At 32.0% G+C, this 16,533-nt stretch overlaps 1 protein-coding gene across 2 annotated transcripts; it reads left to right on the top strand.

The window, feature by feature from the left end:
- The first annotated feature begins 2,493 nt into the window (after positions 1-2,493).
- On the top strand, positions 2,494-15,516 carry LOC110653533 (uncharacterized). 2 transcript variants are annotated; one of them, XM_021809218.2, is made up of 8 exons: positions 2,494-2,771; positions 7,990-8,116; positions 8,644-8,891; positions 11,293-11,412; positions 11,505-11,661; positions 13,479-13,618; positions 13,721-13,756; positions 14,528-15,516. In XM_021809218.2, the coding sequence occupies exons 2-8, from the start codon at positions 8,041-8,043 to the stop codon at positions 15,308-15,310; spliced, it is 1,560 nt and encodes a 519-aa protein (XP_021664910.2). In that variant the 5' UTR covers positions 2,494-2,771; positions 7,990-8,040; the 3' UTR covers positions 15,311-15,516. The 2 variants fall into 2 exon arrangements, with proteins under 2 accessions (XP_021664910.2, XP_021664909.2); XM_021809217.2 differs by having other exon boundaries at positions 2,495-2,771; positions 8,008-8,116.
- Positions 15,517-16,533: the final 1,017 nt, after the last annotated feature.

Raw genomic sequence — 16,533 nt, 5'->3', positions numbered from 1 at the left:
AACCATGCACCAGTAGAAGACCAAATAAGACCACCTGCTGAAGCATTGCCACTAGACAACACAAAGGAACCATCAGAATTAAGCTTGGACCAGCCTGCAGGCGGAGGACTCCATCCAATCCATTTGCTAACCCGAGAAGCTTCTCGTCTCCTAAAGCCCAGAATCTCTGAAGGTTTGATCATTTCCGAAGCGAAAGATAGAATCACCATTTTCCCATCAGCTGGCCTCACAAAAATTATCATCAAATAACATTCCATTACGCCATTTCCATTAGAACCAGCAAGAAATAGCGAAAACTATATTCCAAGGGATCTCATCAATGCAAATTGAAACAATATTAATGTTACTCACAATCCAAGCTGAACTATCATAAGAAGAAAAGAAAGATGATAACAAGAGTGACTTTCTCCAGACTTGCAACACTGCGTTTTACCCTTTTAGGGCTTTTATTTTGACAATATAAAAGCATTTATTTTATTTTTATTTTATCTGCAAGGGGAGAGAGAGAGAAGACCAAAGAAAACTAAATTTCCCGATTCTCTTTAGAGAAAAGAAGAGACGGCAGCTTCACTTTCACATTCTCCTCTGCTCAGCATGGGATTTAGCTCAGATTTCATCATTTCGGACTGAATCTTCACTTGAGTTTTTCATTTCTTAGTTTATTTCCATGTTATTTGTTATTTTCTTCATAACTTTCTTTGTAATCTTGAACATGAGTGAATAAATTTACATAGATTTCAAAGTTTGAGATGTAATACTGTTTTAATCATGGTATTAATCTGATTTTTATTTAATGGGTTGGATATTATTTATGCTTTGATTCATTTTCTTGTACCTTAATGCTTGCTTGGTGTTAGGATCTTACTGAGTATCATTTTAAATTATTAATTGAAGGATTAAGAGGTAAAAATTAATTGTGAAAAGCCAAGGTTTAAAATTTGCAAAATTTGGATTTAGAGACAAAATGAAATTTGTGAGAGGATTTTATAAATTAATTACAAAAATTAATGAGTTTAACTAAGTCAAAAGCACAAAAATATGAATTGACTTGTTTAAAATACTTCTTTGAGTGCTTGAGAAATAATCAAAGATATTTCAAAATTAATTTCCTTCAAAGATTGTTAATACCCATTCATTATATTAATTAGAGAAATATCCGATTAATTGTAGTGCGAATTCCCAAATTCTAAAATCGCCCTTTTAGATTTTGATAATTTGTTTGCTATAGCTAGCCTTATTTTAGATGAAATTGCATTTTAATTACTTTATTTTATATTAATTTGCCATATTAGCTTTCCATTTTTACTTTCATTTACATCTAAGTTTATTTATATATTTGTTAGTCTACTTTATCGCTTTATTTATGTACAAATTAATCATCTGAATAATCTATATAATTAATAAATTTAATAATTATCTTGATTCTCGTGAAAATAATATTTTTTATAGTACTATACGATTCGTATACTTGCGGATTTTACACAACAACTCTTCAGGACATAAGCAAAGCCATTTTATACATAAATGTGTTTTAAGAATTTGTTGAGTTGTAATTTCCATGTTTACCTAAATTTCCACAAGAGTAATGAAGGAAAGCAAAAATGCCAAAGTTATGTCTCTGGAAAATTTTAGTGGTAAACATGTGGAATGGAATGTTTATTATCTTACCATCTAATGGAAGTTTCAAAAATAATGTATGAAAGTTTTATGGCCTAACAAATTGAGGTATTCAGGTTTGTTACGGATTTCGATTACTTTAAATTTATTTATACATTAGCGCTGATAATAATATCGAATTTGAGACGTTACAATTATGAAAAACCTAAATCAATCAATGATGAATATTAATTTGATGAATTATCTAAAATTCTATTTTTTAAAAAATTATTTAATTTTAGTAAAAAATATTACTAATAAACCCTTAATAATAACAAAATCTACCTCTAATTAACTTATTTCTATATATATATGTATTATTATAGATATTTTATAATTATGGTTCCCTAAAAGCTATTTTTTTCGATCTAGCATTATATATTAATTAATAAAATGCATATTTAAATTATTATTATTATTATTATTATTATTGTTTTCTTTAGTATTGATGATAAAGGGTTGACTGTTCTTAAAAAATAATTTTATAAAAATTGAGCCACATCAATAAAAATTAAAAACCATGAAGTTATTTATATAATTTTAATTTTTTTAATTAATAACTAAATTAAAAATTAGATCAGATTGTATTAAATAAAAAAATAAAAAAATTCACTTTTATATATGCGTTTTTTTCATATTTTTTAATATAATATATGATTTTACTATAATTAGATATTTATATGTAAAAGTTACTTTATTTTAAAATTAAAAAAATATATATTTTAAATAAAAATTTAAAAATAACTAATCAAACCAAACACGTCTAAAAGTACTCACCATCGACAGGAGGCATAGCCCCAACCCAACCCCACCCTGTACTGCGGCTTAAAACTGTGAAAGCTGAAAGCCAAACTCTAAACTGCAAAACACACATACTCTCTCTCTCTCTCTCTCTCTCTCTCTCTCTTTCTCTGGAGGCACTACCTTCGAGCTTTGAGAGCTCGAGGTCCAATTCCAGCAACTACACTTAGCGAGATTACGGCAATTTCTGTGTTCAAAGTCCCTTTTTCCTTTCCCAAGTCCTCAATCGTTGAAGTTTTCGAGCAGGAGAATGCTTATCTTTTCCCGCCGTTGATTATTCTCCGCGAACCCTTACCCGCATTCGTTTTTACCAGGTTTCTCTCTTTCTGTAGCCTTCCTGTTATTCTTTTTCTTGCTTTTATGTTTTTTCTCGTTGAATTTGTGTTTTTTCTGCTTATTGTTCTGTTGCTTCCTTCTTCTTCTTCTTCTTCTTCTGTTTTAAGCATGTTTTAATTGTGGATGATTATTGCTTGTGCTTTTAGGTCTTTTTATTTTTTTGTGTAATTTAATTATATATTTAGTTTAGTTTTTGTTTTATTTTGGGGGTTAATTTTTTTATCATCTTGAGGAAGCTGTGGACTTGCTTTGTATGCGATTTTTTTTTTTATTATTTGAGAACTTTTTTTTTTCTTGGGAGTAGCATTTGCTGTAACTTCAACTGAGTAAGCACGACAACTCAAGAATGGTACTTTTAAGAAAAAAACAAGAATATCAAGAAAGAGACAGATAGATTCCTATGTCTTTGGACAAGATATAATATTTCTCTCGCTGTGTTTGTTAATCATTTTGAAGTAATTTTAGTTTTGAAGATAAACATTATGATACTCCACCACTATTGTCAAATGGGTAGCTTTTCCAAATTCAAATTATATTTACCTTCGAGTTCAAACTTGTGAAATCAAGTTGAAAATGATCTGCAATGTGCATGTGCTTTTGTGAACTTGTGTTTGTATTGTACTTTTTCTTTCACTCTGTTAAATGCAGCAACTGGTCTTTGTTACTTTGCTTAGAACATTATCTATATTTACCATGCCTTTGATATGTTTGATGAGCTTAGTTTCCTATCTAACATTCAAAATCTGCTTGTTTTAGTTCTTCTAGGTCATATAGCCATGGTTAAATAATTGCTTTATTGAAATCCCAGTATCCCACATAATCATGTAATTAACCACAATGATAAAGGTTATTGTTATATGTGTGGCCATATTGCTCGATTGAAATCCCACCTAATCATGTAATTTACTACAACAATAAAAGATATTGGTATAGGCATGGCCATATTTGAATCTTTGAAAAATCATTTTCTCTAATCCCTGATACTATTTGTTGTCATATGGCCATGGGCAAATAATTGCTCAATTGAATCCTCATAATCATGTAATTAACTACAATAATAAAGGACCATACCAATATTTCTCCTCCTCCTCCTCCTCCCCTGTAAAATTTTGGAATCCTTGGTGTCTAAACCTATCATCTTTTCTAGGATTCATTTTTCTCTCAGTTCCCAAAATGGGAACCAGGCCATCATAAAGCAATTAACTTTGTACCCAGGAATGCTTTATTTGCTAAATTTATGAGCATTATGAAATTTATTGCTAAATAGATTCTGGCTTTTAGCTTTGTATTTTGAATTGGATATCAAGACACTAGTCTTTGAGGACTAGTGTCTCCTCCTCTGACTGCTGGAATCCTTAATGTCTAAATGTTTCATCTTTTCCAAGATTCATCTTTTTCTCGGTTCCCAAAATGGGAATGTGGCCATCTTGAAGCAATTAATTCTGTACCCAGAAATGCTTTATTTGCTAAATTTATAAGCATCATGAAATTTATTGCTAAATAGATTCAGGCTTTTAGCTTGCTATTTCCATTGAGGTTATTTGTTGTAATTTGAATTGGGTATCTGAACACTAGTCTGTGAGGATGTTAACTTCCTCTTAAATGAAGTGTAAGTATGGAAGGACATTTATGTAGGGCTGTGCATGGTTCTCGAGGTTCCAAACTGAACCGATTGGAATCGTACCGAACTGAAGTTATTTTGATACTTTGGTTCGGTTCTGATTCTTCACTAAAAACCTAACCGGAACTGAATTAAAAATCGAATTTATACATATATTTTTCTATATTTTTTTATATGTATTATATACTTTTAATATATATATATATAATATATATATAATTATGGACGAAATACAATCTAATATTATATTTTATTTTTCTATATTTTTTTAATAATTTTAGTAATAAATATATTAAATTACCTTATAATTCTTCATTATAAATGTATTTTTATACTATATATATGTTAATTCATAATTATATTTGTATTTTATAGTTAAATATTACATAATTAGTAAATAGTTAAAATGTATATTATACTATATTATATAATATATTTAATCTTAAATTATATATACAATTTATAGTTAAAGATTATATAATTTAGAAATAGTTAAAAGATATATTATATGATATATTATGTATTAATAACTCGTTTCAAAACTTAAATACTTATTCAAATATGACATTTTTAAGGAAATAATATATAAAATTATTTTAAGAACCAATAACTGAATCGTAATTATACCGAATTGAACTGAAATCGAAGAACTAAAAATCATACCGAATCAGAACCGAAACAACGAAGAACTGAATCGGAACCGTGCTGAAAATTCAGTTCAGTTGCAATTCCTAAGTAGAACCCAAAGCGAACTAGAACTGTACACCCATTAGTGTTATTAAAGGCGAGTGAGGCGCTCAGGCGAGTGAGGCAGGCGACCAGGCGAGGCGCCAGGTGACGCGAGGCGCCCCTCTGTCGCCTCGACTGGAGCGCTTGGCTGGGCTTTGGAGAGGCGACGCCTCAGGCCGGCAAGGCGAGAAGCGACGCAGGCGAGAGGCGACGCCTCATCAAAGCAACAGTAAGTTTTTTTTTTTGATGAAAAAACTAATAAACCTACCACAAAAGAGCCGCACCGTGAAGACAGCAGCCCCGCTCTCTTCCTCGACCTCACGCTCGTGACAGAGACAAAACAGGACCAACAGGTACGCCCTCTCTCTCTCTCTCTTATCTTCTTCTTCTTCTTCTTCTTTCCTCTCCGATCTCTCTCTCTCACATCGTCTTCTTCTTCTTTCCTCTCTCCAGTCTCTCTCTCTCACGTCGTCTTCTTCTTCTTTCCTCTCTCCAATCTCTCTCTCGCACGTCTTTTTCTTCTTGGCTTTCTCCCTCTTCACTTATTCTGCTTTCCCTGCTGCGTAGACCACTTGTTTTTTATTTTTTATTATTTTTTTCCCTCTCCTCTCCTTCTTCTTTCAGCAGTCCCTTTTTATTTTATTTTTTCCCCCTCCCCTCCTTATTATTAATTAGTTATTATTATTTATTTATTTATTTATTATTAATTTAATTATTTTATTTTTTATTCTTATTAATTAATTAAATTTTATGGGTATTGCTAAATTAATTTATTTACTTTGTATTCTTGTTTAATTGGTTGATTAATTAACATGGGTATTGTTGATTTATTGGTAATTAGTTTAATTTTTATTTGTTATTCTTGTTAATTTGATTAGTTTTACTTTTTGCCTTATTAATTAGACATTAGTTGTTAATTATTTATTTATTTTATATAGGTATTATTAATTTATTATTAATTTGATTTTTTTACTTTTTATTATTGTTAATTAATTATTTAATTTATATGGGTATTGTTAATTTGTTATTAATTAGTTTACCTTTTACTTGTTATTCTTATTAATTAGTTTTAGTTTGATTAATTTTACTTTTTTCTTATTAATTAGATATTAGTTGTTTATTTTATATGAGTATTATTAATTTATTGTTAATTTGATTATTTTCTTTTTGTTCTTAGTAAGTAATTGTGTAATTTATATGGACACTATTAATTTGTTGTTAATTAGTTTACTTTTTACTTCTTATTATTGTTAATTATTTTTTTTTCTTTTTAATATGCTTTTTTACTTATCAACATGAATATATATATATATAATTTAAGCAATTAAGGTTATAGCGCCTTACTTCAAAAAGGCCCTCGCCTCGCCTCTCGCCTAAGGCCATAGAGTACTTTATCGCCTTAGTGTCGCCTTTCGCCTTAATAACACTGCCCATATACTTATGAATGTGTTTTCCATTGTTGTAATCATGAAATTCCCATCGGCTTGTGTTGAGGACTTGAGGCCAATCATCTCAAGTGTGCTAAATAGGAATATGCTTTTTGAAGAATTTCTTTGTTGCATTTTAAATAGTAACATCATATATTTTGCTTGAAACAAGCTTTGCTAGTTCTGGTTTTAGGTCTTGTTATGTTATTTTAATGTAAGATTATCTTTCCGTATTGCATTTTAAGCTATGGCCTAATGTAGGATAAATTTGACTTAGAACACTTTGGGAAAAACCCATTGACCCCTTATACTTTTAATTGCACCATTATACCCCTTTTGTTTTATTTTTGTAATATATAGGCCCTTACAGCTCATATGTATAGCTTGTAATTACACTCACGCTGATGTGGAAAGAAAATCTAACATTTCTTCTATTTGACTCTTTTGACTTCTTTTACTACCATCTCGCTTCCACCTGCTGCCCAGGGTAGGAAGACTCAAAAAAAAAAAAAAATACTCAAAATTCTTATTTTAGAGCAAGAACAATGGCAAGTCTGGGCTGTAAAGTAAGATTAGCATCCAATGTATGTGGGCATGCAACATGGACATCTTTTAGCTGGCCAAGAGAGGAAAAATACAAATAAAAATTATTAAGATTGATTCTTGCTAAAACAGATGAAGAACACCTAAACAGTGTTTCCACATAAATTATATTTATTTTATGGTAATATCAATTTATAGGTCTCCCCTTTTCCGGCTTTTTCTCTTGTTTCTACTAACAAATTTCTCAAAAGTAGAGAAGAAGGATTTAAAATTTGCCTTCTTTTTTCATTGTTATCATTACTCCTTTCATGTTCTCCTCTCTAATCTTTCTGCAATGAGATCTACAGTAAAAGAAAATAAAGAGTGCACTTGATCATATTTATAGGTAAAATATTTATAGGTGTAAATTAACTCAAAAAAAAAAAAAAAAACTCTTTCTGAGTCTAGGTCACTTTGAGCAAGTGCAGTAGTATAGTAGTGTTAGGCACCCCTGAAACTATTCAAAAAGCATAAAATGTAAAAGGTTGCAGTTGTTATTTCACTAACCTAACAATCTTTGACATCCTTGGTGTCCTATGTTCAAATAACATTTGAGCAAGCTAAACCTGCTAGTTTTTATTATTCAATGAAATGTCCATAAGAAGTTTTTTACTGGTTCACGTGCCTTCATCACGCGTGTTTTGACGTGCTCTGATAGTGATGACATCAGCAGTAAGGGTATTCTTGTTATGAAAATAGGTTTACATGATTGTACAACGGCTTAATATTAATAGGTTATTCCCAACAAGTTTAAGGGAGAATTTACGCATTAGGCCTTTATGTTATTCTAGTTATGATTAATTAATTTGTTTTTTTTGTCTTCATTGTTTTTTTAAGGTGCCTTTGGTTTTACAGATCTCCTTTGTGCGTTGCTTATTGGGAGAATCAATGGGCAGTTCATTTAATCCTCAGATTTTAGTGGAAAAGCTTGCCAAGCTCAACCATTCACAGGCAAGCATAGAGAGTATCCTTTTGATATGGATGGTGAATGATGCCTGTTCCTATTTATACTTCTAATTGTGTCTAAGTTAATTTTGTTGGATTTTTTTTTTTGTAAAACTTTTCACAAATGGTCAAGCCTCCATTCTCAAAGTCTTTTGTTAATAACATATGAAAACTTTCTTCTTATGATATCTCCAAATAAAACAAAAATGATGCATTGTCTTTTAGCAAGCAACTTTATGAAATTCTTCTTATAATGCCCTCTAAGATAAAAGTTACGTTACATTTAACAGCTTTGGAGATTCTGCAACTTTACACCATGAATTGTACCACTGGTCATCATGTTCTTCTCATTGGTCAGAACAAAGTCAAAATATTTTGTTTGGAGAATTTGCTTAGTGGTTTATTTTTCTCATTGAAATATGCGCACAGTACATTTAGCATGGATATATGTGTTAATGTTTTGTCTTGTGTAATCATCTAAAACCTACAACCTTCAGTAGACTGTGACTCTTTTGGTTTCTAATTTGCAATCCTTAATGTGCTAAGCTTTATCACATTGGTGTATTTTTCATATGAATAAAGCAAAGCAAGTTGTTGAAACATGGGAAAGACAATTTCATTGCTCACCGCGTGAGCAGAGATTGGCTTTTCTATATCTTGCAAATGACATTTTGCAGAATAGTCGCCGTAAAGGTTCAGAGTTTGTTGGTGAATTTTGGAAGGTTCTTCCAGATGCTCTTCGTGATGTAATTAAAAATGGGGATGAGGCTGGAAGAAATGCTGCGCTGAGATTGGTACTTAATTCTTACTTTTGCTTTATGTACTTTTGTTACTACTTTTTGATGTCTTTTTCCCATGTTCATAAATGTCCTTTGAGATCTTCAATTTCAAGGGTTTAGAGGCATTGTGTTTGGTTGTACAGTGAATGGGATGTGGGGATAAAAGAAAGAATGAACCAATCTTATATATTGAGCTCATTTACCCTGCTACTTTGGTCTTTTGGGCATGCTTTTCTGTGATTTTGAATTCTATTATACATGAAACTCATGTTAGGAGAGCAATTCAACGTTTAGCTTGTGACATATAGAAATTATTTTGTGAGGGTGTTGTAGGCTTGTAGCACAATATTTATATAAGAAAACATGAAATAAAACGACAATTGTTGGAATGTGTCTCCAGCTAAGTGAAGAAAAGTATGATCATTTGCCTTTGTGAATGATAAAGATGATTCCAACTGCCATAAGTGTCAGTTTGAATCCAGTAACTTAACGGGTGCTGATTCTTGTTTATTTTAAGAAATCATTCCCATGGTACGTGATGTACTTTCCACTTTCACTTGTAACTGATATGCCTCTGTTCCCATGGTCGGTCTACTTTATATTAGTCCAAGCATATTACTATATCATCATCTTAATATTGTGAGCACCACAAGTATAAATGTAATGGAATCATGGGTAATGAAGATGTCTAGATGTGTTAGTATTTTTTCTGCTTGCTTTTTAGTTGTTTAACGAGATGGTTTATACAATTAGAGAACAAACTTGTTTATGTATCTTGGTTTTCCAATCACACAAAATTTACATTTGGGTATTCAACTTCCATATTTCATATTCCACAATATTCATATTTTGCTTTGTATCAATTGGTTTCATGATCTTGCACAACTATACTTTATGTGAATCAAACCAAAATTATCGGAAATTGCCAATAATTCTTGGACACAAACTAATTAGGAATGGCAACTGGGCAAGTTGGGGGGGGGATCGCTCCCCCTACCCCACTCCACAGGAGTTCAAGGTAGGGGTGGGGTGAGTTTCCCCACGGGAACTTTTTTTCTTTTTTCATTTTAATTTATTATTATATAATACAAATTTATTTATTAAAAAATAAATTATAAGTAAAAAATATAAGTCTTAAACATAATCTTAATAATATATCTATTTTTTTGTTAAAATTATCATATTTAAATACATAAACACATAGAAATAAATTGTTTTTAATAAAAAAAATAACAATATATTATTGTGAGGGGCAAGTTACAGGGATTTAGGACAGGGAGGCCTTCTCCCCATTCCTACCTTGCACAATATCGATGTCAGGAAAAATTGGTCTGGTTTGGGAACAATTGCCATCCCTAAACTAGTTGGGGATGATTACTTGCATCGCTTTTTCCATTTCGCCAATGACAAAGGTAATAGAATTTCAATTCATCCTCTAGTGTTCAAGAAAGATGTCACTATCCAATATCCATAAAATTCTTTAATTCAGTACTATTTAGGCTTGATGACTAAAATTGTGAACCTTTGCTTGAATTTGCTATTAGGGTCAAATCTTTTAATTTTTTCAAATATATGCAGAACGTTTTGTATTAGTGTCAAACTGTCAATAGTAGAGAAACTTGAAATGGCAGGTGCCATGATTAACATGAGATTTTATTAATAAAACTTTCCATAAGATTATTTAATTGGAGGGGAGAGGTGAAGAGACTAGAGAGAGAAGACACTGGGAAAAAAGTCAGGACTTTCTTTTGAAACTCTTTTTTAAGGTTTGAATAATAATTAATGATTTTTTAAAATATAATTCATAATATTTTGCGGTCTCTTATGCTTAAATATGCTATATCATATGCTAACGTGAAAGGGTTTTTTAATAAAATATATGCTATGTTAGCAATTTGAGAAGTTTAGCTTATGCACTTCCCAATTTGGCTACAAATGACACCAACATGAAAGATTTTGTATGTAATTGACAAAATTAAAAGAGGATTGGCTGTTATTGCAAATTTGAGTGAAGGTTTTGAATTTTTTTTAATCATTAATCTTACTATAGTACTACTTAGTAGTTTCAAGTGGTAACTGCTAAATAACTGGAAGAAAGAGGTAAGGTCGGGAACTTGCCACCAGTATAGTTTAATGGTTTTGGACATGTTATTTTGGTCTCAATCATGTTTTGTATCATCACTAAGAGAATGTTTTTGACAGCATGTTCTGATTCTTCTGCTGTTTGTTTGGTTAAAGATGCTCCCTTTGTGCCTAGAATTGCTAGGAGAACAATATTCCCCTTTTTGTGAGATATATAGGTGCATGCTCATGTATTTAGATATATGCTTATTACGAGTATCAACTTCTTGCATAAATTATGTTACAATTAGCTCGCTGTGCATCTTATTGTCCATTTTTATTTTTCTGCATGCAGATTGGCATATGGGAAGACAGAAAAGTTTTTGGTTCCCGTGGGCAAATTCTCAAGGAAGAGCTTGTGGGAAAGCACTCAGATAGCAATAATAGAAATGGGAAGAATTTAGGCGTTAAACTGGTAATTTGCATTGTGTTGATTGAAACTTTCCTTGGCAGAAGGTATTGTCTTGAGGAATATGGTAATCTCTTATTTTTCTCTCCTTCAAACAGAAGCAGCCTACTGGAAGTACATTGGACAAGATAATTTCAGGTTATCAAGTTGTTCATGGTAGCCAGGAGGATGAAGATGTTATAATAAACAAATGTAGGAATGCTATTAGCTCTCTTGAGAAAGCTGAGAAGGAAATTGGTGTCAATATTAATTCAGGTAATTTATATCTTTAATCTTTTCTGCCTTATTGTAAGTCTTAAATTCCTGATAACTACGTACTCTTTGTTTGCATGTCAAGGTGGCAGTTCGTAAAATTGAAGATTTAAGTGCTGAAAATTTTGGAGTTAAATAATTTTAATACTGAAAAGATCAAGATCTCAATTATAATTAAAATAATAAGTGCTTAAATTAAAACTAGAATATAAATGACTATTTAATTCTGATAGTTGTGGTGATTACAATTGTTGGAATAATGGTTAGAACTTAGAAGTGGTGGTATAGGTAAACAGGTATTAATTTTGATGATGGTTTGGGCAATAGACGTGGTGGTGATTGCAATAGTTGGGTGATAATTGTGGTGGTAGTGAATAATAGCCGTGTTGGTAATCATAATAATGGTGGTGGTACTACTGGGGGAGGGGGAGACTCAGAGAGGGATTGGGGGAGATGGTAATGGCAGCAAGGCGACAATCATGGTGGTAGCCATGGTCATGGTGGCAGTGTTTGGATAGAAGGCTGTGTTAATGATGTTTGTAAATAAGAGCCACCAAATGATGGGTTTTTTTTATTTAACTTAATCACGTTAAGTAGAATTTTGCACTTCATAAGTTAAATGATTTTTCAAAATTAATTGTTGCAGAAAAAAAAAAGTTATCAAATGCACCTAAATAATTAAGAGCTAAAAAATAGGATAAATTTTGACAACTATCCCTGAACTTATCTAGTTGTAACATTACAGTCTCTCATTTTAAAAATGTAACATAAAACCCCATCAACTTTCAAATTTCGCATAGTAAAATCCCTCTAACCTCCAATTACTAGTTTTTCAGTTAGACGCTTACCTGGACAGTTCCAGCATTGAGTTTAGTCAGTATTTCTCTTTTCTCTCTCAAGCCATATGTAAATTGAGTTCTTTTTCTCTATAGACAGAATAATTTTTCATGTGTAAAGAGAATAATTTTACACTTTGCACAAGAGAGAAGAGAGAAATGTTGACTAAGTGCCATGCGGGAGCTATTCACATCAGTTTCTAACTGAAAAATCAGTAATTGAAAGTTAGAGGGATTTTACTGTGCAAAATTTGAAAGTTTAGGGGGTTTTATGTTACATTTTAAAGTTAAAGGACCGTAATATTACAATTATATAAGTTCAGGGACAGTTGTTGAAATTTATCCCTAAAAAATATATGTTAACAAACAAGCATAAACAATCAAGCATTGAATATTTTCTTACGCATTACATTTCTATTGAGGAATGATAACTTGTATCTATTAGCATATCCATGTTTTGCTTCAAAATTTGGACATGGTCTATTTGACTTCTACAATATGACAAACATCTTCTATTTAACAAGATGGAGAGGAAGTGTATTTTAGCCTTTATTATTATTTTTCCATTAAATGAAGTGAGAGCATCTGATTTTTTAGCCTAGAGACTTAAACCCTCTATTTACGCTCCATTGTTTCGCTTCTCAAAGTAATAAATGTTATTGATAAGGCAAGTGTACTAAGTTATGTAGTCAGTTGGACCCAGATGTGGGAGTCAGGAGATACAAAATGTCAATATGTTTCTCATTAGTTGACAAAGAGACTTGATTTTACATTGTCGTGAATTGGTTGGTTTAAACCTGAATGTATACTTTCTGAGAAAGCATTTTTGAGGTTTGATTCAATTTTCATTTGGTGGATATCACTGATTTGTTTATTAACATTCCTAAGAAAAAAAAAATCTGCATTTAGAGTTACTAATGATTTTTGAAATCTTGCTAATGCACTTTTTTCCTTGGCTGTTCTTTTTTTTTTTTTTTTGAACAGGACAATTCCATGGAGCTTCATTTGTGGAAGAGCTGCAAGGCCAGCACACTATTTTGAGGGATAGCATTGAAAAACTGACAGCCATTGAATCATCAAGGGCAAGTCTCGCGTCTCATCTGAGAGACGCTCTTCATGAGCAGGTTGGTTGGACAAACTATTTTATAGAAACAAATAATGTTTGCAATTGTAATTTAAAGAATTTAATGTGATAGTATATTGAAGTGGAAATAATTTTGTAACAGGAATCCAAGCTGGAACAAATCCGCAATCAACTTCAGGTTTGACATCTCGTACATGCAATACATAAGTTGGCTATTGATATTTGTTATTGTTATGACATGGTGATAAATTATAACTGGAAATGTCTCTTTATTTCTGATAATTTCAATGGTGAATGCCACTAATGCTTGAAATTTCCTGGATGATATGTATATATACACATATATGCTTAGTTTAAAGGTTCTGGCATGTATGTTCTTTGCTTTTGGAAAATAATTAATTGCAGGATCTTTAGACCTTTTGTTATGATTTCTCTGAATTGAATATTTAGAAGACCGAGTTGCACATGCTTCTATTTCCTAGTTTATAGCTTAGAATTTTGAGGACATTTGATATGAAAGTATAGGTAATACATCCTGATTCAGTTCAGATATATATTTTATTGCATTGGCAGTTGAGAGGATAGGCTGATATCCCCTTATGTGTTGGTAAATTATATGTGACCTTGTTTTGTACAATTAAACCAAACAATTTCACATGATCACATGCATTTATCAGTAACACAGTCATCCTTTGTCTCAACTTTTCTCTTTTGACTTAGGCTTAAGGTCAATGCCTTTGCCTGTCTTCCCTTAAATGAGTAGTAATATATTAACACTAATATGTTTCAAGTTCAGCTTCCGAATCTGTTTACCTGTAATAAGTAGTAATATATAAAATGCTTTACAAAGTTTTTACTGGCAGTAAGCACTTCTGATAACTTGAGTGTGGCAGTGTTATCTGTACTAACTTTAAGCATATTTCTGGTCTTCCTTCCATATTTATTGTAGGCTGGACAGTCCCAGTCAGAACATACTAGTAATGTCTGCCGGCAGTTGTTGCGATCTAATAATGTGCCGTTAGTTGCTGAGCAAGGTCCAAAGGAAGTTAGTACTTCCATTGCATGTCAAAACTTTATACCTGGTGACAGCGAACAATCAGCTCCAGCAATGTACATAAGGCAGGTATCTTTCCCTGAAAAAACTGGTCTAATTGAGGAAGATCCCCGGAAGTCTGCAGCTGCTGCAGTGGCAGCAAAATTAACTGCATCAACATCCTCAGCCCAGATGCTTTCTTATGTCCTCTCTTCACTTGCATCTGAAGGCGGCATTGGCAATCCAGTAAAAGAATCATCTGGTGAATACCCCTCTGGAAAGAGGGCTAAGCTCGAGAATGATCAGCCTTACATGCTGAGCCAGAATCCTTCACGGCAACCACTTCCTTCTTTTCAACATCCTGATACTTTCCAAGTGGCAACCACTGGTCAGCAATTAACTTCAAATGATCCACCACCTCCCCCATCATCACCTCCACCACCACCTCCACTACCGCCTATGCCATCATATTCAATTCCCCAGTACATGCAGACTGCTGGATCAATAAATGCTGGACCATACAGCTACAGCATGTCCCTGCAGCAGCCACCATTCTTGCCTGGCTATCCTGGAGTTGGGACTCAAATGACAGGTATCACTTCCTTTGCACTGCCCCCAACAAATTCATACCCAAGTTATCAGGGTTCGGATGGTAATTTTTACAGCCAACCATCATCGATGCCAATTTCCCGGCAGTAGAATTTTTGAAGGCTGTTTACAGTGGGGAGGTGGTTTTGCCGTGGAAGCATGAGAGATATCAAAAAACTAATGTAGCTTGTAAGTTACCCATGTGCCTTTGATTATACCCCTAATTAGATTTGCACATAGTAAATGTTTACTGCTGGCGTTTAAACAATTTCTTTGGATTGTTCCATTGAGAAATATATATGAATTGATTCAGTTAAGACTTTTGATTACTGGAATGCTGATTTGTGGCTTCATTTCTTGCTGATTGTGCTTACTTTTGTGCCCAAATTTCATGTTGCTATCTAATAAACCATGCTAGGATTGGCTTATTGAGATTATGGTCTGCACCCCAATTTCAAAAGATTAGAATTTGAAACTCTGCAGCACAAATCCACCACTAAAAGGAAAAGGGGAAAAAGAAAAAGGGACATTGATAATGTGGGAAGGAAGACAAAGTGACGGTGGTGATGAAAGAATCAATTGTTGATGACGTGCCAATGGAGCTTTAGGAACGATGATGATGTTTGGCTTTCTGTTAGAAACGTGTTTGGATCTAGTCCTTTTGCTGGAAAATGGACAGCACAAAGGCTATCATACCTCTTTGACAATCTTAAGTCAAAAACTAAACACTCTTTAGGTTCCTATGGTTTTGGGATTGAAACCAAGTTTTTGAGAGTTTACTTAGGACTCAACTATAATCTTGCTTCCAGACAACTAAGTACCTAGTTTAGGGAGGGTAATTATCACACACGATCACTTAATTTTATATGTGTTTTTGTAAAAGTCATTTAATTTTAATTTTTTTCTTAAAATTTACTGAATTTTAATTTAATTTCATCAGAATTACTATGACTGAAAATTAAAATATTTTTAGATTAATTTACTGATTTATTATTAAATATTTTACAAATAAAATTACTTTACTAATAGTTGTTAACAGTGAGAAAAAATGAAAAAAGGAGAAGGATTTGACAGTGGGATAGATAGATGCTTCATTTATGCATTTGATTTTTTAAAAAGAAAATAAAATAAGGTAATTTTATTTATAAAATAACTGGACAAATCAAAATTTTTAATTTTCAATCATAATAATTTTTATAAAATTTAATTAAAATTCAATAAATTTTATAAAAAAAAAATTAATAACTTTTATAAAAACACTAACCAACTTCAATTCCTTTAGATTTGCTCACAACACTCCAATTTGGAATTACACAAAATAAATATACAATTTT

This window comes from Hevea brasiliensis, chromosome 1 (genome assembly GCF_030052815.1).
Source record: "Hevea brasiliensis isolate MT/VB/25A 57/8 chromosome 1, ASM3005281v1, whole genome shotgun sequence".
NCBI classification, from domain to species: Eukaryota; Viridiplantae; Streptophyta; class Magnoliopsida; order Malpighiales; family Euphorbiaceae; genus Hevea; species Hevea brasiliensis.
Note: the sequence above shows the minus strand (reverse complement) of the source record. Positions and strands in the feature narration are given on the sequence as shown.

Coding starts and splice junctions, on each gene's coding strand:
- LOC110653533 (XM_021809218.2), top strand. CDS start 8,041: ATGGGCAGTTCATTTAATCCTCAGATTTTAGTGGAAAAGCTTGCCAAG. Junction 8,892..11,292: donor GAAATGCTGCGCTGAGATTG/GTACTTAATTCT, acceptor TTCTGCATGCAG/ATTGGCATATGGGAAGACAG. Junction 13,619..13,720: donor GAGACGCTCTTCATGAGCAG/GTTGGTTGGACA, acceptor ATTTTGTAACAG/GAATCCAAGCTGGAACAAAT.